Source organism: Cherax quadricarinatus, chromosome 46, assembly GCF_038502225.1.
Source record: "Cherax quadricarinatus isolate ZL_2023a chromosome 46, ASM3850222v1, whole genome shotgun sequence".
NCBI classification, from domain to species: domain Eukaryota; kingdom Metazoa; phylum Arthropoda; class Malacostraca; order Decapoda; family Parastacidae; genus Cherax; species Cherax quadricarinatus.
The window spans coordinates 6304503-6328406 of record NC_091337.1 but is presented as its reverse complement, the minus strand read 5'-3'; the positions used below and the strand labels follow the sequence as shown (position 1 = coordinate 6328406).

Sequence of the window (23904 nt, the reverse complement as noted above, 5' to 3'; positions counted from 1 at the left end):
CCTGCAACCACAAATAGGTGAGTACAAATAGGTGAGTACACACACACACACACCTGAAGTATACCTGGAGAGGATTTCGGGGGTCAACGCCTCGTGGTGGATCAGGATCTGATCAACCATGCTGTTACTGCTGGAACGGCTAGTCAGGTACTGATTTTGGGTGCCTGTCCAGTGCCTTCTTGAAGACAGCCAGGGGTCTATTGGTAATCCCCTCTTATGTATGCTGGGAGGCAATTAAACAGTCTTGGACCCCTGACAATTATTGTGTTGTCTCTCAGTGTACTCGTGGGCCCCCTACTTTTCACTAGGGAAATGCTGCATCTCCTGCTGAGTCTTTTGTTTTCATAGGGAGTGATTTTCGTGTGCAAATTTGGTACTAATTTGAAGAGAATCATCCCGCACACACACACACACACACATAGTACCAGGAGCCTGTTGCTGTTGACTCAGGATGAGGATGCATGGGCGTCTGTCTTTGCCGGGGTTTAGGTAAGGGGGCTCCACCTAAACTAATTAGAAAGATGTTCCACTTTCTCTTATCGGAGGAAATTTTATTTCCTTTATAATTCCCTCCAAGACATGGCAGCTCATTTTTTCCCTGTCTCCCAAGAGGAACAGCTCATTAAGGCGTAAATTTAGGTGGCCCTTAATAACCCTAACACCACAAACAGCAATAAAGATATAAACGGACTTCAGCGCCAGCCTTTGTCGGGTGTGAACGTCTAGCTCTCGCCTGAGTATCAGTAACAAATTTCCCACCCCTCTCTCTGGGACGCTTGTCCTCCTCAATTTTGTCCGCCGGACACATTGCAGGAGGAACACCTGTCACTCTGTCTGACTTTTTTGGGTTATCCTAGGTTCTCTACACATATGCTGCTATGTATGATAATTCTATGTAACTGTATCTGTGTATATCTGAATAAACTTACTTACTAATCGGCTTACTTTTAACGATCTCCATTTCCACTCTGCGAATAATTCTTTAATGGTTTGGTGGGAAGCCGGTAAGTTACTGAACTTAGGTGAGGGTGTGGACGTCCAGCCCAACTTTGGGCAACAAATTTTCCCCGTACATCGGGAAGTCGGGCTTGATACGGTGTAAGCTGTCAGTGGCCCCGATGAACCAACAACAACAATATAATTACAAAGAAATGTTAAGACAAATATTTATACGGTGTAAGCTGTTAGTGGCCCTATAAACCCCAACAGAAACAATGTAATAATACTACAAATGTTTGTTGGGATGTAACTCGTACATATCCTGTATAATGCGTAGTATTTCAAGTGATCACTGACGCGTAAGATAAGATAAGATTTCGGTCGGATTTTTAACCCCGGAGGGTTAGCCACCCAGGGTAACCCAAGAAAGCCAGTGCGTCATCGAGGACTGTCTAACTTATTTCCATTGGGGTCCTTAATCTTGTCCCCCAGGATACGACCCACACCAGTCGACTAACACCCAGGTACCTATTTGCTCCTAGGTGAACAGGACAACAGGTGTAAGGAAACGTGTCGAAATGTTTCCACCCGCTGGGAATCGAACCCGGGCCCTCCGTGTGTGAAGCGGGATTATTATTATTATAATCAAGGGGGAAGCGCTAAACCCGGAGGATTATACAGCGCCTGGGGGGGGGATATGGAAGGCATTCAGGCTTAATTCAGGGAACTGGAGCACAGATCCAATTCCCTAAATCAAGAGCCCCTCACCATCAAGGAACGCTTTAGCCACCAGGCCACCGGGCCTGGTGTGGTTTAGCACTTCTTTTTGATTATAATAATAACTGATTTTGATTATAATAATAACTGATGCGTGACTATCTCAGTGGAAGTAGAGAATAGGTAGTCATACCGACAATACGTAGATAAATATACTATGTATGATAATCAGTGTAACTATACCTGAATAAACTTACACATTTCAAGGTATTTTTTATTATTAAAAGTAATAATGATAATGAGGGAACTTTTCGCTATGAATGGCTTTTTAATAACTGAAGAAGTCTTAGTGAAACGTTTCCTCAAATATTTTGAACTGTGCTTATGTGACTTGACCCCAATGGAAATATTGCATTAGGTGACTAGAGAGAATGATAGATTCCTAAAGTCAGTTCCTGACCACCCTGACTGGTTTGTACGTTAAACTGTGTGCGGCCAGTGGTAACAGCCTGGTTGATCCACTGGTAGGTCTGGTCATGGATTAGGCTGCAGGAGGCGTTGGCCCTCGGAACACTCTCCAGGCATAATAATAATAATGAATTATCCTAGGTTAAATTCTGCATAACTTGCTATATAAAACCACTGCAAAAGTTTTAAATTACACGTGAGGCTTAAACTTAACTGGTGCTGGAGAAGAGCTCGTGATCAAAGGAATTATAGCTGCTTCTGCCTTCCCTAGATAAAATTTGATTTCCTCTCATTCCCCAGGGTCTATGTAACCCAGCCCTTCTCGATTTCCCCTGCACCTCCCATCCACCCCAGATTTCTACACTCTTTACCAATCCATCCTCATCCATGCTTTTCCCTCCAGGGAGATCCCTTGATGCTGGTGAGGGGCTCTTGATCTATTCTAGGGAATTGGATCTGTGCTCTAATTTCCTGAATTAAGCCTGAATTCTTTACACCTCTGCCCCCTCCCCACACAAGCACTGTATAATCTGTATGGGTTTAGCTCTCCCATAATAATAATAATAATCCTCCATGCTTTTTAAATGATCAAACCATGACTCACAAAATCGTAATGACACGATTGCAAACAAACTATACCACGGGCGGGGATAGAACCCACGATCAGAGAGTCTCAAAACTCCAGACCGTCACGTTAGCCACTGGACCAGCAAGCCACAATAAGATTCGTCCAACTAGGTATATTTCTACACCAAAGGAAGGTTAGCATAGGCACAACTGTGACCACAAATGCAAGTTTTTACAGACAAATCTCCAGCTAGCGTGGCTGTGACGAACTCTAGCTCAAGTCCCCTCAAAGCCGTTAACAACTATGGTCACAATTGTGCCTATGCTAACCTTCCTATGGAGTAGAAATATACCTAGTTGGACGAATCTTATTGTGGCTAGCTGGTCCAGTGGCTAACGCGGCGGTCTGCAGTTTTGAGATTCTCTGATCGCGGGTTCTATCCCCATCCGTGGTATGGTTTGATCAAACCATCTCAGCAACCCTTCTTCTGGTACCTGAATTATGTTTATCATACTACCACGCTATCTTCTAATGTTTTCACTTGCCCACGATATAATATTTGTGCCTCACACTGACTTCTGATATAACATCATCTCTGCTTCCAGTTTCCTTGCTGCAACATGACTGTGAAACAAAAACCTGTAACTGTTTTGCATGATGGTAGGATTGCTGGTTTCTTTTTCTGTCTCATAAACACGCTAGATAACAGGGATATCTTGCTACTCCTACTTACACTTTGGTCACACTTCACAGACACGCACATGCATATATATATATATACATACATCTAGGTTTTTCTCCTTTTTCTACATAGCTCTTGTTCTTCTTTATTTCTTCTATTGTCCATGGGGAAGTGGAAAACAATTTTTCCTCCGTAAGCCATGCGTGTCGTATGAGGCGACTAAAATGCCGGGAGCAATGGGCTAGTAACCCCTTCTCCTGTAGATATTTACTAAAAAAGAGAAGAAGAAAAACTTTATAAAACTGGGATGCTTGAATGTGCGTGGATGTAGTGCGGATGACAAGAAACAGATGATTGCTGATGTTACGAATGAAAAGATGTTGGATGTCCTGGCCCTAAGCGAAACAAAGCTGAAGGGGGTAGGGGACTTTCGGTGGGGGGAAATAAATGGGATTAAATCTGGAGTATCTGAGAGAGTTAGAGCAAAAGAAGGGGTAGCAGTAATGTTGAATGATCAGTTATGGAAGGAGAAAAGAGAATATGAATGTGTAAATGCAAGAATTATGTGGATTAAAGTAAAAGTTGGATGCGAGAAGTGGGTCATAATAAGCGTGTATGCACCTGGAGAAGAGAGGAATGCAGAGGAGAGAGAGAGATTTTGGGAGATGTTAAGTGAATGTATAGGAGCCTTTGAACCAAGTGAGAGAGTAATTGTGATAGGGAACCTGAATGCTAAAGTAGGAGAAACTTTTAGAGAGGGTGTGGTAGGTAAGTTTGGGGTGCCAGGTGTAAATGATAATGGGAGCCCTTTGATTGAACTTTGTATAGAAAGGGGTTTAGCTATAGGTAATACATATTTTAAGAAAAAGAGGATAAATAAGTATACAAGATATGATGTAGGGCAAAATGACAGTAGTTTGTTGGATTATGTATTGGTAGATAAAAGACTGTTGAGTAGACTTCAGGATGTACATGTTTATAGAGGGGCCACAGATATATCAGATCACTTTCTAGCTGTAGCTACACTGAGAGTAAAAGGTAGATGGGATACAAAGAGAATAGAAGCATCAGGGAGAAGAGAGAGGTGAAGGTTTATAAACTAAAAGAGGAGGCAGTTAGGGAAAGATATAAACAGCTATTGGAGGATAGATGGGCTAATGAGAGCATAGGCAATGGGGTCGAAGAGGTATGGGGTAGGTTTAAAAATGTAGTGTTAGAGTGTTCAGCAGAAGTTTGTGGTTACAGGAAAGTGGGTGCGGGAGGGAAGAGGAGCGATTGGTGGAATGATGATGTAAAGAGAGTAGTAAGGGAGAAAAAGTTAGCATATGAGAAGTTTTTACAAAGTAGAAGTGATGCAAGGAGGGAAGAGTATATGGAGAAAAAGAGAGAGGTTAAGAGAGTGGTGAAGCAATGTAAAAAGAGAGCAAATGAGAGAGTGGGTGAGATGTTATCAACAAATTTTGTTGAAAATAAGAAAAAGTTTTGGAGTGAGATTAACAAGTTAAGGAAGCCTAGAGAACAAATGGATTTGTCAGTTAAAAATAGGAGAGGAGAGTTATTAAATGGAGAGTTAGAGGTATTGGGAAGATGGAGGGAATATTTTGAGGAATTGTTAAATGTTGATGAAGATAGGGAAGCTGTGATTTCGTGTATAGGGCAAGGAGGAATAACATCTTGTAGGAGTGAGGAAGAGCCAGTTGTGAGTATGGGGGAAGTTCGTGAGGCAGTAGGTAAAATGAAAGGGGGTAAGGCAGCCAGGATTGATGGGATAAAGATAGAAATGTTAAAAGCAGGTGGGGATATAGTTTTGGAGTGGTTGGTGCAATTATTTAATAAATGTATGGAAGAGGGTAAGGTACCTAGGGATTGGCAAAGAGCATGCATAGTTCCTTTGTATAAAGGCAAAGGGGACAAAAGAGAGTGCAAAAATTATAGGGGGATAAGTCTGCTGAGTATACCTGGTAAAGTGTATGGTAGAGTTATTATTGAAAGAATTAAGAGTAAGACGGAGAATAGGATAGCAGATGAACAAGGAGGCTTTAGGAAAGGTAGGGGGTGTGTGGACCAGGTGTTTACAGTGAAACATATAAGTGAACAGTATTTAGATAAGGCTAAAGAGGTCTTTGTGGCATTTATGGATTTGGAAAAGGCGTATGACAGGGTGGATAGGGGGGCAATGTGGCAGATGTTGCAGGTGTATGGTGTAGGAGGTAGGTTACTGAAAGCAGTGAAGAGTTTTTACGAGGATAGTGAGGCTCAAGTTAGAGTATGTAGGAAAGAGGGAAATTATTTCCCAGTAAAAGTAGGCCTTAGACAAGGATGTGTGATGTCACCGTGGTTGTTTAATATATTTATAGATGGGGTTGTAAGAGAAGTAAATGCGAGGGTCTTGACAAGAGGCGTGGAGTTAAAAGATAAAGAATCACACATAAAGTGGGAGTTGTCACAGTTGCTCTTTGCTGATGACACTGTGCTCTTGGGAGATACTGAAGAGAAGTTGCAGAGATTGGTGGATGAATTTGGTAGGGTGTGCAAAAGAAGAAAATTAAAAGTGAATACAGGAAAGAGTAAGGTTATGAGGATAACAAAAATATTAGGTGATGAAAGATTGGATATCAGATTGGAGGGAGAGAGTATGGAGGAGGTGAATGTATTCAGATATTTGGGAGTGGACGTGTCAGCGGATGGGTCTATGAAGGATGAGGTGAATCATAGAATTGATGAGGGGAAAAGGGTGAGTGGAGGAGTCTGTGGAGACAAAGAACTTTGTCCTTGGAGGCAAAGAGGGGAATGTATGAGAGTATAGTTTTACCAACGCTCTTATATGGGTGTGAAGCATGGGTGATGAATGTTGCAGCGAGGAGAAGGCTGGAGGCAGTGGAGATGTCATGTCTGAGGGCAATGTGTGGTGTGAATATAATGCAGAGAATTCGTAGTTTGGAAGTTAGGAGGAGGTGCGGGATTACCAAAACTGTTGTCCAGAGGGCTGAGGAAGGGTTGTTGAGGTGGTTCGGACATGTAGAGAGAATGGAGCGAAACAGAATGACTTCAAGAGTGTATCAGTCTGTAGTGGAAGGAAGGCGGGGTAGGGGTCGGCCTAGGAAAGGTTGGAGGGAGGGGGTAAAGGAGGTTTTGTGTGCGAGGGGCTTGGACTTCCAGCAGGCGTGCGTGAGCGTGTTTGATAGGAGTGAATGGAGACGAATGGTTTTTAATACTTGACGTGCTGTTGGAGTGTAAGCAAAGTAACATTTATGAAGGGGTTCAGGGAAACCGGCAGGCCGGACTTGAGTCCTGGAAATGGGAAGTACAGTGCCTGCATTCTGAAGGAGGGGTGTTAATGTTGCAGTTTAAAAACTGTAGTGTAAAGCACCCTTCTGGCAAGACAGTGATGGAGTGAATGATGGTGAAAGTTTTTCTTTTTCGGGCCACCCTGCCTTGGTGGGAATCGGCCAGTGTGATAATAAAAAATAAAAAAGAGTTCTCTTTTATCATCCCAGATTGCATCAACATATGTGAATTAGATTTAAATATCCTGGAGCTTCTCAAAGGACAGGCAGGAAGTGATGCAGTGTGCATTATCTTTTTGGATTGCTTCTCTAAGGTATATAGTGAAAATAATAAATAACCAAACTTTATCATGCATGTCTGTTGCTGTACTTCTGAATTTTTCTGAGTGCAAACATTTAAGCCATATTTTAATAATTTTTTTGTTATGTGAACTCTATTGACCAAAAACTTATATTAATGGAATACAGTACTAACACGGAGATGAGTAAGACGCGTGTAACAGTTAAAGAATAAAAAGTCTAACTATTGTGCCTGGAACAATACACAAATAACCTGCATTATTATTATAATCAAAAAGAAGCACTAAGCCACAAGGACTATACAGCCAAATAACCTGCAGTTAGAAGAGGGATAGTTATAATGACATTTTGGTCCTACTTGGACCACTGACAAGTCACATTGAAGGAAGAAGGAAAGAAGGGAGTGTGCCTTGTTAGTGGTCCAAGTTGGACCAAAACATCATCATAAGTTTACCCTCTCCTAACAGCAGGTTAGTTGTGTATGTACAATTGTTGTCACTGGTATTCAAGTCACTTTTGCATTTCAACTGAGGAAGCCTGCTGAGCAGGCAAAGCATCTCAGCAGTAAAGATAAAATGTTGCATGTCTTACTCATCTACTAACTGAATACTCTTAATGCTTTTCTTATCATATTTTACAATTGAAAAGAAATGTTTTCTCTTGTTTTAGGGTGCTGTGAACAAAAAATCTTAACAATGTTCACCTCATCTCACAGTCTTAGTAAAGTTCAGTAAGTTTTCCTTAATTATTTAGTTCCTAACTTGTTTAAACTGAATTTCCTACTAATGTACTGGTATTGTACACCACCATAGCCATTACTCAAGATATCTCAATATTTTAGTACAGTAAAAGAAATTTGGTTATGTTTATCATTTAAAATAAAATGATTGATCATTTAATATAGTGTTTTATGATTTGGTAATATTGCACCTATTGTGTAATTAAATTTAATATAATAATAGTTAATAATAATAATAATTCCAAAGAATGTATATTTTTAAAAAACTTTAAAGACCAGCAGGCATGCGTGAGCGTGTTTGATAGGAGTGAATGGAGACAAATGGTTTTTAATACTTGACGTGCTGTTGGAGTGTGAGCAAAGTAACATTTATGAAGGGGTTCAGGGAAACCGGCAGGCTGGACTTGAGTCCTGGAGATGGGAAGTACAGTGCCTGCACTCTGAAGGAGGGGTGTTAATGTTGCAGTTTAAAAACTGTAGTGTAAAGCACCCTTCTGGCAAGACAGTGATGGAGTGAATGATGGTGAAAGTTTTTCTTTTTCGGGCCACCCTGCCTTGGTGGGAATCGGCCAGTCTGATAATAAAAAAAAAAAATAATAATAAAATAATGTTAATTATTTTATTTCATCATTTTCATTTTCTTTTTCACATGTAGCACCAATGAAATCAAGTTTATCCAGGAGAGAATATCAGGAGTGGAGAAGCACTTTGGCCACATGTGTAGTGCATTGGGTGCTTACACAAGAAAAACAGCCAAGTGAGTTGTATCTAAAGAAAGATTAGTTAAATGATTGACTAAACTTGCACTGCCCAGTTTTATGAATGTTGATTGCATATTATTTTTGCCACATTAAGTATATAAAAGACTGTAGGCTGCCTCCTGTAATACATAAGGTTTTATTATAGTCATGGGAGTAGGGCTAAACTCTTATGGGTTATATAGTGCTTGAGAAATGGGCAGGTAATTAGGTTTGTTCCAAGGAAAGAGAGGGTAGCTTCAATTTCTTGGATCAGGAGCCCCTCACCAGCATCAAAGCAATCACCCTTAATGGGGTCATACATACATTTGTGAAAGTTACCCAAGCTAATGTACGTTACCTGTAGTGCAGCCTTCCCACTACTGAAAGGTCCCTGGTTTGAATCTTGGGCAGAGCAAGATGCGTGAGTAAATCATTTTTTTTTCTTCCACTACAGTTATAACAGTCTGGTTTTATTGTTGCAAATCACACAGTTCAGCAGGCAGTAGCACTAAAGAAGAAAAGTCTCAAGCACCAGCTTACAAACTGCTGATCACTGTGCATACTCTCTGGTTTTACAATCATGGCATATGATTTAAGAGTGGACACTTTCCCAGTGTTATCTGTAAAGCATAAGGAAAACATGGAGCCTCAGGGTCAGCCTATAAGAAAACTAATGTAGGGAATCATTCTAATCAATTATCAAACTAACACCTTTCCTTGCCCATGACTCTGGCTTCTGCCAAAATGCAACAGCAGTATACTGATCCTCTTTGTGATTAGTAAACTTGACTACCATAACATCTACCTTGACAACATCCTTGGCCTTTCCTGTAATCCTCCTTATTTTGTGGCTGTCTTATATCCTTAAGGTTAGACCATTTCCCACAAGTTAGGATAAGTATTATTTTTATTTTTTTTATTATCACACCGGCCGATTCCCACCAAGGCAGGGTGGCCCGAAAAAGAAAAACTTTCACCATCATTCACTCCATCACTGTCTTGCCAGAAGGGTGCTTTACACTACAGTTTTTAAACTGCAACATTAACACCCCTCCTTCAGAGTGCAGGCACTGTACTTCCCATCTCCAGGACTCAAGTCCGGCCTTTTTAATGCCGGTTTCCCTGAATCCCTTCATAAATGTTACTTTGCTCACACTCCAACAGCACGTCAAGTATTAAAAACCATTTGTCTCCATTCACTCCTATCAAACACGCTCACGCATGCCTGCTGGAAGTCCAAGCCCCTCGCACACAAAACCTCCTTTACCCCCTCCCTCCAACCCTTCCTAGGCCGACCCCTACCCCGCCTTCCTTCCACTACAGACTGATACACTCTTGAAGTCATTCTGTTTCGCTCCATTCTCTCTACATGTCCGAACCACCTCAACAACCCTTCCTCAGCCCTCTGGACAACAGTTTTGGTAATCCCGCACCTCCTCCTAACTTCCAAACTACGAATTCTCTGCATTATATTCACACCACACATTGCCCTCAGACATGACATCTCCACTGCCTCCAGCCTTCTCCTCGCTGCAACATTCATCACCCACGCTTCACACCCATATAAGAGCGTTGGTAAAACTATACTCTCATACATTCCCCTCTTTGCCTCCAAGGACAAAGTTCTTTGTCTCCACAGACTCCTAAGTGCACCACTCACTCTTTTTCCCTCATCAATTCTATGATTCACCTCATCTTTCATAGACCCATCTGCTGACACGTCCACTCCCAAATATCTGAATACGTTCACCTCCTCCATACTCTCTCCCTCCAATCTGATATTCAATCTTTCATCACCTAATCTTTTTGTTATCCTCATAACCTTACTCTTTCCTGTATTCACCTTTAATTTTCTTCTTTTGCACACCCTACCAAATTCATCCACCAATCTCTGCAACTTCTCTTCAGAATCTCCCAAGAGCACAGTGTCATCAGCAAAGAGCAGCTGTGACAACTCCCACTTTGTGTGTGATTCTTTATCTTTTAACTCCACGCCTCTTGCCAAGACCCTCGCATTTACTTCTCTTACAACCCCATCTATAAATATATTAAACAACCACGGTGACATCACACATCCTTGTCTAAGGCCTACTTTTACTGGGAAAAAATTTCCCTCTTTCCTACATACTCTAACTTGAGCCTCACTATCCTCGTAAAAACTCTTCACTGCTTTCAGTAACCTACCTCCTACACCATACACTTGCAACATCTGCCACATTGCCCCCCTATCCACCCTGTCATACGCCTTTTCCAAATCCATAAATGCCACAAAGACCTCTTTAGCCTTATCTAAATACTGTTCACTTATATGTTTCACTGTAAACACCTGGTCCACACACCCCCTACCTTTCCTAAAGCCTCCTTGTTCATCTGCTATCCTATTCTCCGTCTTACTCTTAATTCTTTCAATTATAACTCTACCATACACTTTACCAGGTACACTCAACAGACTTATCCCCCTATAATTTTTGCACTCTCTTTTATCCCCTTTGCCTTTATACAAAGGAACTATGCATGCTCTCTGCCAATCCCTAGGTACCTTACCTTCTTCCATACATTTATTAAATAATTGCACCAACCACTCCAAAACTATATCCCCACCTGCTTTTAACATTTCTATCTTTATCCCATCAATCCCGGCTGCCTTACCCCCTTTCATTTTACCTACTGCCTCACGAACTTCCCCCACACTCACAACTGGCTCTTCCTCACTCCTACAAGATGTTATTCCTCCTTGCCCTATACACGAAATCACAGCTTCCCTATCTTCATCAACATTTAACAATTCCTCAAAATATTCCTTCCATCTTCCCAATACCTCTAACTCTCCATTTAATAACTCTCCTCTCCTATTTTTAACTGACAAATCCATTTGTTCTCTAGGCTTTCTTAACTTGTTAATCTCACTCCAAAACTTTTTCTTATTTTCAACAAAATTTGTTGATAACATCTCACCCACTCTCTCATTTGCTCTCTTTTTACATTGCTTCACCACTCTCTTAACTTCTCTCTTTTTCTCCATATACTCTTCCCTCCTTGCATCACTTCTACTTTGTAAAAACTTCTCATATGCTAACTTTTTCTCCCTTACTACTCTCTTTACATCATCATTCCACCAATCGCTCCTCTTCCCTCCTGCACCCACTTTCCTGTAACCACAAACTTCTGCTGAACACTCTAACACTACATTTTTAAACCTACCCCATACCTCTTCGACCCCATTGCCTATGCTCTCATTAGCCCATCTATCCTCCAATAGCTGTTTATATCTTACCCTAACTGCCTCCTCTTTTAGTTTATAAACCTTCACCTCTCTCTTCCCTGATGCTTCTATTCTCCTTGTATCCCATCTACCTTTTACTCTCAGTGTAGCTACAACTAGAAAGTGATCTGATATATCTGTGGCCCCTCTATAAACATGTACATCCTGAAGTCTACTCAACAGTCTTTTATCTACCAATACATAATCCAACAAACTACTGTCATTTCGCCCTACATCATATCGTGTATACTTATTTATCCTCTTTTTCTTAAAATATGTATTACCTATAACTAAACCCCTTTCTATACAAAGTTCAATCAAAGGGCTCCCATTATCATTTACACCTGGCACCCCAAACTTACCTACCACACCCTCTCTAAAAGTTTCTCCTACTTTAGCATTCAAGTCCCCTACCACAATTACTCTCTCACTTGGTTCAAAGGCTCCTATACATTCACTTAACATCTCCCAAAATCTCTCTCTCTCCTCTGCATTCCTCTCTTCTCCAGGTGCATACACGCTTATTATGACCCACTTCTCGCATCCAACCTTTACTTTAATCCACATAATTCTTGAATTTACACATTCATATTCTCTTTTCTCCTTCCATAACTGATCATTTAACATTACTGCTACCCCTTCCTTTGCTCTAACTCTCTCAGATACTCCAGATTTAATCCCATTTATTTCCCCCCACTGAAACTCTCCTACCCCCTTCAGCTTTGTTTCGCTTAGGGCCAGGACATCCAACTTCTTTTCATTCATAACATCAGCAATCATCTGTTTCTTGTCATCCGCACTACATCCACGCACATTTAAGCAACCCAGTTTTATAAAGTTTTTCTTCTTCTCTTTTTTAGTAATTGTATACAGGAGAAGGGGTTACTAGCCCATTGCTCCCGGCATTTTAGTCGCCTCATACGACACGCATGGCTTACGGAGGAAAGATTCTTTTCCACTTCCCCATGGACAATAGAAGAAATAAAAAAGAACAAGAGCTATTTAGAAAAAGGAGAAAAACCTAGATGTATGTATATATATATATGCATGTGCGTGTCTGTGAAGTGTGACCAAAGTGTAAGTAGGAGTAGCAAGATATCCCTGTTATCTTAGCGTGTTTATGAGACAGAAAAAGAAGCCAGCAATCCTACCATCATGCAAAACAGTTACAGGTTTTTGTTTCACAGTCATCTGGCAGGACGGTAGTACTTCCCTGGGTGGTTGCTGTCTACCAACCTACATTATGTATAATGCATTATGTATAATGCAGTACAGTATTTTGTATGAGTTTTGATCAAAGAATGAATTCTTATTATTGCATATTAAAATGAATATCTAAGCCACTTGATGTTAATATGTTTTATATTTGCACTGTAAAAGAATTGTAATTTAATGTTGAGTTTTATACATGAAATTTAATGAATGATATTTGCAATACAAGATTGAGGGATAAAGGTGATGAACTCTCCAAGACATTTATGGCTTATGGTGAAGTGGAGCACTTGAACAAGAGTTTGCGGTCAGCGCTATGTGAAACAGCAGATACTTTAGCAGCTATTCAGGACTACAGGTACACTAATCCCTAATGTTACTGCTGTGTTTGACTGAATATGTAAATAGGCAGGCAAGTGCTCAGGCAAATTTGGTTGATTTAATTTCAGTCATTCATGTACCGTATTGTATTTAACAGATATTCCTTATATGTACGTACAGTGGACCCCCGGTTTACGATCAGCTCCCAATGCGACCAATTATGTAAGTTTATTTATGTAAGTGCGTTTGTACGTGTATGTTTGGGGGTCTGAAATGGACTAATCTAATTCACAATATTCCTTATGGGAACAAATTCGTTCAGTAATGGCACCTGAACATACTTCTGGAATGAAATAATATCGCAAACCGGGGGTCCACTGTATAAATTTCTCACTTATATCAATGTAGTGAAATACGATTCCATTATTTGTGTAATTCCACAAGTAAACCAGCATATTAACTTCTTAGTCTTCAAATATGTGTTCTCTGAAAATATATTTCAATGCATTTTTTGCATTTTTAAGCTCACTTTTGTACTACCAGAAATGTAGAAGTAGAAAGACTTGAGAGCAGAGTTGTGGGAGAGATTGCATTGTATGGAGGCATATGCAAGACTGCCAGAGAGGAGCTGAAGCAAAGCTTTAGTACACGTCAGCAGGAAATCAGTCATCGACAAAATTTGGAAAAAACCAAAAGTCGCTACCCACAAAACAGGCAGCAAATTGTAAGTACCTATTAGTCACTATTTGTTTTCCACTAACAGTATTAAACAGTAGCAACAGCAAAAGCGAACACTTTAATGTTCAGTGAATATAAGGGGGAGTGATTGTTTTAAATAAAATTGCAACTATGTCATCATATTGAACAGACCCAAAGCTAATATAAAACACAAATTTTAAGTTTAAATAATGTTTATGTGTATAGACATTGATGAAGTAACTCATACCATATTAAACAATATTATGGCTAATAGACATTTTTGTAAGCTATCATTTGGGCTTCAGATATAAAATCAGCATAGGTGAATGAGTAAAGATAACCTGCAGTACATACAGGTTTAATACAAGGGTGCAGAATCTGCAGCCTTTAGGCTGCATGCACTGTTTTGTGACCACCCAGTGCAGCATTTTTGAGGTTCTAATTTCTGGATTTTAAGTAGCAACTGTAAATGTAAATTATTATTATAATAAAAAAGAAGTGCTAAACCACAATGGCTATACAGCACTGAGACTGTAAAATGTAAAGGAATGTAACATTTTGCTTGAAAAGTCTTTTAAGATTCTTTGTTTATTTGTAATGTTTAATTTTTGTAATGTAAAAGAATGCACCTTTTTCTAGAAGTTATTTACTTATAATTACATCTTTTTCTTTTGTTTGCTTATGCATTATGGGGAAATGCAATTTTGCTTTTATGTTACATATACATTGTATAATTTTCTCCATGGGGAACTGAAACAGAATTCTTCCTCCATAAGCCATGCATGTCATAAGAGGTGACTACAATGCCTAGAGCAAAGGGCTAGTAACCCCTTCTCCTGTATATATTACTAAATTTAAAAGAGAAGCTTTCGTTTTTCTTTTCGGGCCGCCCCGCCTCTGTGGGATACGGCTGGTGCGTTGAAAAATGGAGGGGTGTTAATGTTGCAGTTTAAAAACTGTAGTGTAAAGCACCCTTCTGGCAAGACAGTGATGGAGTGAATGATGGTGAAAGTTTTTCTTTTTCGGGCCACCCTGCCTTGGTGGGAATCGGCCAGTGTGATAAAAAAAAAAAAAAAAAAATTCTCCATGGGGAAGTGGAACAGAATTCTTCCTCCATAAGCCATGTGTGTCGTAGGAAGAAACTAAAATGCTGGGAGCAAGGGGATAGTAACCCCTTCCTCTGTATACATGTACTTTACTAAATTTAAAAAGTGAAACCTTTATTTTACTTTTTAGGTCACCCTGCCTGAGTGGGATATGGCCGGTTTATTGAAAGAAAAAATATATAATTTTCACTGTCCATGATAATCTGTGGCCTGACAAGGACTCTTTAGAGTGACTTTTGACCTTCTATTTAAAAGAGGTTCCTCACTTCTGATGTGTTTTTTTTTTCTTGCTAATACCAAGTAGGAAAAGGATCAGAATGCTTCATGTGAAATATTGTTGGCTAAAAAATGTGTACGGATACTTGTAAATTATTTTTTATGTCTGTATTCAGGTAATTGCAGAGACAAAGCTTCAGAAGGCTAATGTAGAAGCAAGACGAGCTTGTGAGAACATTGAAGAAAAAATGGACCTATTTGAGCAGAGAAAAGTGGCTGACCTAAAGAGGGTGCTGAAAGAATTTGTTCAGGTAGGATCTGCATTCCAGGTAAATACAGCCTCTCCTCACTTAGAGATGTACTCGTTTACCGACGAATCAGACTTATGATGGCTCTCTGACCATTATGCACACCTAAATAATGTATATTAGAGCTGATCTCCTCTACATATTCTGTTTATTACAATATACAGTACACCAATGTATAAACATTTAAAAATATACCAGAAATGTTATAAATGGTGCAAAGGTGACATTAAAACAATGTCAAAGATGGTTGATACAAACCCACTACCATTATAGTATGCTTCTCACTTAGCGACAGATTTGTTTACTGACGTGGTCTTAGGAACGGAGCTCCATCGTTAAGCGAGGATTATTATTATTATAATCAAAGGGGAAGCGCTAAACCCGGCGGATTATACAGCACCTGGGGGGGGGGATGTGGAAGGCATTCAGGCTTAATTCGGGGAACTGGAGCACAGATCCAATTCCCTAAATCAAGAGCCCCTCACCAACATCAAGGAACCTTCCTTGAGGGGTTTAAGCGAGGAGAGGCTGTATATTGTAATTTTTTTTTTTGTTAATCTTGTCAGAGTTGGTATTTTCTTTACACTTTATAAACTTTCCTAACTCTTGTGATAAATGCCACCAGAAATGCTACAAAGATCCTCTTGAAAGAGGCCTCTGACTTAATTTTGGTGCAGAATATAGGCAAAACAAAGTACAGTGGACCCTCGAGTTTCGGCAGCCTCGACTTTCATGAAATTCGACCTTCGGCAAGTTTTTTGGGCAAAATTTGGCCTCGAGTTTCATGATTAGACTTGTGCTTCGGCGACCGTCCGGTACCTGTCCGCCCGTCACCATGCACACCAAGCCAGTCTCCCACGCCATTCACGCTCAGTGTGCCATTGTTTACCAACATGTGACCATTACCCCACGGGTTCATACATTTCATAATAATCCATTGTTTTTTTGTGCTTGCAACTGCTAAATAAGTCATCATGGGCCCAAGGAAAGCTAGTGCAACCCCTTTGGTAAATAAAGTGAGAAACAATCCAGAGGGATTTTGAAGGGTTTGAGGCAGACCCTGTCCCTGCCGACCCTCTGCCTGTTGTGGAAGGTGTTGTGGCATTGAGCAAGTCCATGGGGTTGGAGGCGAGTGATGGGGATGTGGAAGAGTTGGTGGAGGACCACAGGGAAGAGCTAACCACTGACGAACTGCAAGAGCTTCAACTGGAACAGCATCAGACCACAGCCGAGGAACTTTCTTCAGAGGAGGAGGAAAAGAGAGTGAAGGAGGTTCCTTCTTCAGTGATTAAGGACATGTGTGGAATGTGGAATGAGTTGCAAAGTTTTGTTGAAAAGTATCACCCTGACCAAGCTGATTATTATTATTATAATCAAGGGGGAAGCGCTAAACCCAGAGGATTATACAGCGCCTGGGGGGGGGGGGATGTGGAAGGCATTCAGGCTTAATTCGGGGAACTGGAGCACAAATCCAATTCCCTAAATCAAGAGCCCCTCACCAACATCAAGGAACCTTCCTTGAGGGGTGACCAAGCTGAAACAAGCCATATCTGCAACATGTACAATGACAGTGTTGTGTCGCACTTCAGGGAAATCTTGAAGAAACGCCAGAAAAAGACCTCTCTGGACAGATATTTTGTGTGACAGGGGTCCAGTGACTCTCAAGTTGTTCCCAGTGGCATTAAAAGAAGAAGGGAAGTAACCCAGATAAGGACTTGCTACCTAAGGTCCTAATGGAAGGAGATTCTCCTTCCAAACAGTAGTGTACACCTTCCTCCTATCCCCTCCTCCCGTCTTCCATCCATCCAGAAGTCTTCAGTAAAGGCAAGTGTAATATTATTATTATTTTGTATGTGCATGTACTTGATTTCTCATTGATTTCAGTATATAAATCTTCATTTAATTTGAAAAAAATATTTTGTTTTAATATTTTTGGGTGTCTGGAACGGATTAATTTATTTCCATTATTTCTTATGGGTAAAATGGTTTTGAGTTCCGTGAATTTCGACTTTTGGCAGGCTCTCTGGAATGGATTAATCACGAAACTCGGGGGTCCACTGTACTACAATTATATTAACCAATATGCATTTTGCTATATTATTAGTATTGTATTCTAGTTTTGATAAACTTTTTCCTTCATGGGAAAGCCTTGATGCTGTTAAAGAGATCTTAATCCAAAGAAATGGAGTTACTCTCCAGTTCCTTGAATCAAACGTGATTATCCTCCACCCTTCCCAATGACCTATAGAGGTTTAGTGCTTCCAGCAAATATATACAGCCTCTCCTCACTTAGCAATGTGTACTTGTTTACCGACGACTTGGACTTATGACAAGCTTTGTGACCAGCATGCATACCAGAATAATGTATATTAGAACTGATTTCACTATTCTGTTTATTACAACATACAGTACACTACTGTATAAACATTTAAAAATATACTAAAAATGTTATAAATGGTGCAAAGGTGACACTAATACTATATCAAAGATAATTGGCACAAACTCACTACCATTATAGTATGCTCCTTGCTCAGTGACGAATTCATTTACCAACATGGCCTTAGGAATGGAACTCCGTCGTTAAGTGAGGAGAGGCTGTATATGTATTTTTAATCTCCATGGGGAAATGGAAAAGAATTCTTCCTCTGTAAGCCATGCGTATCGTAAGAGGTGACTAAGATGCCAGGAGCAAGGGGCTAGTAACCCCTTCTGTATAAATTACAAAATTTAAAAAGAAAACTTCCATTTTTTCTTTTATGTCACCCTAAAAAGAAAAACTTTACCTTTTTTTTTGTTTAACAAGCCGGCTGTATCCCACCAAAGCAGGGTGGCCCAAAAAGAAAAACAAAAGTTTTTCTTTTTAACTTAAGTAATGTACACAGAAGGGGTTACTAGCCCCTTGCTCCCAGCATTTTAGTCACCTCTTACGACACACATGGCTTACGGAGGAAGAATTCTGAATTCTGTTCCACTTCCCCATGGAGATTTTTCTTTTTAGGGTGACCTAAAAATGAAAAGCTTTCGTCTTTGTAGGTCATCCTGCCTTGGTGGGATACAGCTGGTTCATTGGAAAAAATATATACATTTTTAACACCAGCCATTTCCCATGAAGGTAGGGTGATCTGAAAAAAGAAGTAATACTTTCACCATCATTCAATCACTGTCTTGTTATTCTTATTAGATTCATAAGTCTTAGAGATATTTAAATTATTATTATTATAATCAAAAAGATGCACTAAGCCACAAAGGCTATACAGCAGAGATATTTAAAAAAAAAGTGTGTTGCTGTAGGTGCTTGATCAGCCAGGTTTTAATCACTATATAGACATATGGGCTGGTAGCAACAACAGTCTAGTTGACCAGGCAGTTTTTTATTTTATTAATGGGTGGAGTGCTAAATGATGAACGAGAGGCAATCATATTCGATACAAGGAAATTGAAAAAAAAAACACGGAACAGGTGGTGTTGTAAACCATGGGTTCAAAACTCCACCCATTCCATGGTCTCCTTGCAGTCATGTTATTATGATTCCATTAGTCATGGAAATTGAAGATGGCTTGAATTCCTTGGATCAAAAGCCCTTTGCTAGCATCACGGCACCTCCCACGAGGAGTGACCAGGCAGTTAACAGGGATGTTTAGTCTCTGGCCTGGCTGTGATGGTAGAACTAGTTGCAGGTGCATGACAGGCTTATTTTGTACTCTTTACATTCTTCTACATAACTTACTAATAGAAGGAAAGAGGGTAGTTGGTAATGGCAGTTGTGGTAGATAGAGAAGAGTTTCTTATCATGATAGTAATGAGGGATGAATCTGTAACCAACAGATTTTGCCCATTGTTTCCTAATTGACTAATCCACTGGACTTTGTTCTGCATTTATGAAGTCTGTTATAAGATGCTCCATTGTATATAGGGTTTAATTGTAATTGTTGTCATAATTGTGACACTGAATTGTGATATCTGTGCACTTCTGCCAAAATAGCTATTGAATGAACATTGGTGAATGTGTTACCTTGTTTGGAGCACCCTACCTTGATGAGAAAGGACTGATGTAAAAAAATATAAACACTGAAATGTAAATTAGTCATTGGTGTGTTTGGCACATTCAGTTTAATATAATATTCTGTTGTGTATGCCAGGACTGATTACAGTCGTACATAAAGTTTCTTACTGCAGTGGAGATTATTTTTTTTTGCAGCTGAGTGGGAATTGGTAGAGCCACATGTGTCACATAAGTATACTTTATTCAACAGACTGAATTGGCCTTCCATGCCAAGGCATTGGAGCTCTATACCAAAGCTTACACTCACATCGCCAACATTGAAGAGGAGGAGGATCTCGAGGTAAGTAAATACAGTACAACCCCTGTATCCGTAAGTGATATGTTCCAAGGACCTGTCGTGGATACCAAAACCGTGGATAATAGCAAACCCTATATATAAGTCTTATACATACCGTTTATAAAATTTAATTGATGAATTATGCATAATAAGTGGAGAATTATCACTTTTTCACTGATAGGAAGCACTTCATGGTTTATTTTTAGGCTTTGAAGAACTGCCAGCTGTTTTACTTTTGTGCTTTGAGGCCATTATTATGCAAAATTAAGAGATATTTTTGGGCCATCCTGCCTCGGTGGGATATGGCCAGTTTGATGAAAGAATAATAATAATACTGTAATATCAATTTTAAAAATATAATACATTTGTTAAAAAACTGAGAGAAAAGTGGTTGAATAAGACTTTTTTTTTTTTATTATTATTATTGGCTCTGATGAATTACAATGGCAATCACTCTTATCCCTAAATTACCAATTTCTGATTGTCATACAACATTTTCACTTGGCATGCCTCCTTGTGTCTATCCATCCCTTAAGTCAGCAAGAGCTGTCACACTGTTCAGAGCTACACTCTTCCACCAGAAACCATTCAGATAAGTATAGTATCCCCTCCTCCCTCTGCTAATTGCCTAGTATGAATCAGCTTTGAACATTGATTGTCATGTGAATTCAGCCTGGGAAAATTCCTAGAGCTTGCTCCTCCTCTCAAGTCAAACTGGGATTCATAACCTTCACAGATATGGAGGCTTAACTTGTATATGTATGGTTAACATTGATTTAATGAGAAATGGAAATACGGGATAAAATCTACCAAGTCATTCAGTTTGGAAGCAACAGATGAAGTCCATTGGTTACAGAATTCCCCATAATGTTACAACCACAGCAAAATAATCTTGTCTCCATCCAACATAGTCACCATTACTAACCACCTGTTTCTCCCTATTAGTCTGTTAATTCATAGGTTTGCTATTTAGAAGAGAACAGCTAAACTAACTACATGCATTTAATTTTTTTCATACCATAAAATTGTTTTTGTGTACTGCATCAAAAATTTGGAAGTTTTGTAAAATTACTAGTCATAGTGCATTCATTTAGTTATGCAGGACAGTAATATGTATTTAAAAATATTTTCTATTGATTTTTGACGTATCAGTGGCTCATTACTTTGTAATTTGTTCATGACTGTAACCATGTATAGGAGTGAGGCTGATTCATTACCTTTGTAACTTGCCATGATTGTGACCAAATCTACCTGGAGTTCATTACCTTTGTAACTAGTTCAGCTATCATAACTTTGGGGTCCATCCCTGGACCCATTATGTACCTTTGTAATCTTTTGACTACTGCCCACAGGATGGGTATGGGGTGCATAATAAAGATATTAAACTAAAAACTTGATTTTATCAGAAATATTTAGGGCTGGGCTGAACAGGTCGTGCATTTGTTTCATGTCTAAATTCTGATTGATTATGATAGTTATACATTTATAAAAAGTTACTTAAAAGCTTTTTTCCTGTTGTAACACAAATTTTCATGCATGGCTATCCAGTAGATCGTATATACTTTAGTACAGTATAAATTTTTCCACAGAATTGGTCAGTAACTTGGGTGACTATTATATTTCCAAATTCTTGTCTTAAAAGCAGCACTAAATAAAGGCTGTTCAATTTATGGAATTATAAACTACACTTTCTGGTTGTATACGGCTTTTTAAAATACAGTACTATTAATTTTTGTAATTTCTATGTAGCAAAGATAACAATAATTAGTAAAACTATATTTCTTTAGGCTTTTAACTTTATCTCCGTACAGATGAACAAATGTACTAAATGTTGATTTCTAACCACAGGCATTTCGTAATGCAAGGGATGTCTTCGATGTGGTAATTTTGCATTATCTTTGTCCTCATCTGCATTTTAATCATTTAGTGCAATTTTGTTTTGTTGAATACACATTTATGTTTGTTGGTGGTAATACCCATGCTTTTTCACACTGGTTGATAGTGAGGCACCTTGCTTCTTTCTGATGCATTCTTTTGTAATTAGGGTGATGTGCATATTCACATTTATTTTAAATAGTGACTAATTTTCATGTTATGTTATTAATGGTAGTACTGCACAATTTTTATGTATGCACAATTTTTATATTTGCACAATTATTTTATGTTGCAGTTTTTTTTAACTGTAATATTGGAACACCTCTGGCAAGACAGTGATGAAGTGAGTGAGGATGAAAGTGTTTTTTTTTCTTATTCAGGTCACCCTGCCTTGGTGGAAAACTGCTCAGTTTGCTTTCTATCTGTTTCTTCTTCTCTCTTGAATGGATCTGTATATTTATTAATAAATTTTTTTTTGTGCATGTCACCTTATGTGTTGCTGGTGTAATATGCTTGTATCACTCTTGTTAACATGCATTTTTGGTCATGGGCAAAGTGTTTATTGCTTTTTCTTAATGAGCACTTCTCTTGTAGGCTTAAACATTTATACATATAGTATCAAAACCCTTGTGGTTGAGAAGCTTCTAAATTATAGAAACATGATACAGTATACAGTACCGTACACTTGCTTGCCACCATAACTTAAATCAAAACACCAGATAGGTTGTGATCAGTATAACTGGGATGCTCTGGGGTTTGAGCAGCTATAATGTGTGCATCCTGATAACTCCCAAGTCATTTTACTTTTGGTTTTTACAGAAACACTATTATGGGAAATATAAAACATTACATTAAATGTACAGTATTATTATTTCCATGGGGAAGCATCATCCCAGCTGGTGCTGGGCAGGAATGCATTGCTAATTTGGTGACTGTGCACCACAATAATAGAGCTAGAATGATAAAAGCAAATTATTATTATTATAATCAAAAAGAAGCGCTAAGCCACAAGGAACATAAGGAGATAAAAGCAAAGGCTGCTGAACTGAACACAATAGCATATGTAAGACTGTGCCAGGGCTAAAAGTGTCAAATATTAGGTAGAGAAACACTGGCATATTCAAGGTGGCCCCATTTTTTTACAGGACCCAACAACAGAAATACTTTTATTAGCAAAATTATAAGATTAATACACAATAGGTATTTTTTCAAATTCGGCTCAAAAGCATTTTTGCCGCTTTTCTGACATGACTAAATCATCTTTGTTTCAGGAGTTTCGTAATGCTTTAAAAGGGAATGCTGCAGCTAGAGCTGAGGTTGTTGGAGCTGGCCAGGGCTCGTCACTTTCTCCTGTCATCACTTCCTCACGAGAGAAGAAACAGTCGCATAAAAAGGTAATGTTTCAGTGTACCACATTATGCTATAAGGTTTATGTGCAATGCTACAAGACTGTTTGATGATTACTACCTATAATGAAATCTATTTACTTAGAAGTATGGGTAAATCTTTCATGTGAAGAGGCCAGAATATGTTCGAACTGTAGAATTTTTTAAGTTTTACATTAAAAAAGTATTTTTTGCTTGCACTGAGGAACAGATGAGAAATTTTTTGAGAATCAGGAAAATACACATGTATCAAAATTGAAAAAAAAAAAAAAAAGTGAATATGCTGAATGGAAACATTGTATGCAATGAAAATAGTTTAGCAATATACAAGATTATTATTATAATCAAAAAGAAGCGCTAAGCCACAAGGGCTATACAGCGCTGCCGCAATATACAAGAGCTTTTACTTGGATGAAGATCATTCATTTTCAGTTGCTCCATTTATGACAGCTGCCCACCTGAGTTGAAAAAAAATTGTCATTAGTACCATAATTGCCAGCAGTGAGTTGTTTCTATTATTATTACAGTCTCATACTTTAAATGTAATAGATCCCATACCTTCTACCCCACACATAGTAATCCTTCAAGAACAACAACTAACTCATCTACTAGATTGGTATCCTAGGAAAATAATGTAGCTATAACTTTTTTTTTCTCATCCTCATTGGCCAACTTCCAAGGTAAGGTGACCCCTCCCCCTAACAAAAAAAAAAAAAAAACATTCACCATCTTCATTCAGT

The 23904-nt window shown here is 39.0% G+C and overlaps 1 protein-coding gene and 1 long non-coding RNA gene across 9 annotated transcripts in view; one reads left to right on the top strand and one right to left on the bottom strand.

Annotated features, from left to right (window-relative positions):
• The first annotated feature begins 1115 nt into the window (after positions 1-1115).
• Fam92 (CBY1 interacting BAR domain containing protein Fam92) overlaps positions 1116-23904 on the top strand; it is a 24747-nt gene continuing 1958 nt past the window's right edge. The window contains exons 1-10 of one of the 8 annotated variants that reach the window (XM_070094462.1): positions 1161-1176; positions 6872-6975; positions 7631-7691; positions 8356-8457; positions 13144-13272; positions 13779-13959; positions 15433-15567; positions 19818-19907; positions 21753-21785; positions 23051-23173. In XM_070094462.1, the coding sequence (XP_069950563.1) occupies positions 7657-7691; positions 8356-8457; positions 13144-13272; positions 13779-13959; positions 15433-15567; positions 19818-19907; positions 21753-21785; positions 23051-23173 (828 nt within the window). In that variant the 5' untranslated portion in view covers positions 1161-1176; positions 6872-6975; positions 7631-7656. Of the gene's footprint in view, positions 1299-1323; positions 1464-6871; positions 6976-7630; positions 7692-8355; positions 8458-13143; positions 13273-13778; positions 13960-15432; positions 15568-19817; positions 19908-21752; positions 21786-23050; positions 23174-23904 lie in introns of those variants that run through there. The other 7 variants (XM_070094460.1, XM_070094461.1, XM_070094458.1 and 4 more) reach the window with 7 other exon arrangements.
• The window catches only part of LOC138854018 (uncharacterized), a 16780-nt gene continuing 12690 nt past the window's right edge, over positions 19815-23904 (bottom strand). The window contains exon 2 of the long non-coding RNA XR_011393199.1: positions 19815-23622. This is a non-coding gene — a long non-coding RNA (uncharacterized lncRNA). The remainder of the gene's footprint in view (positions 23623-23904) is intronic.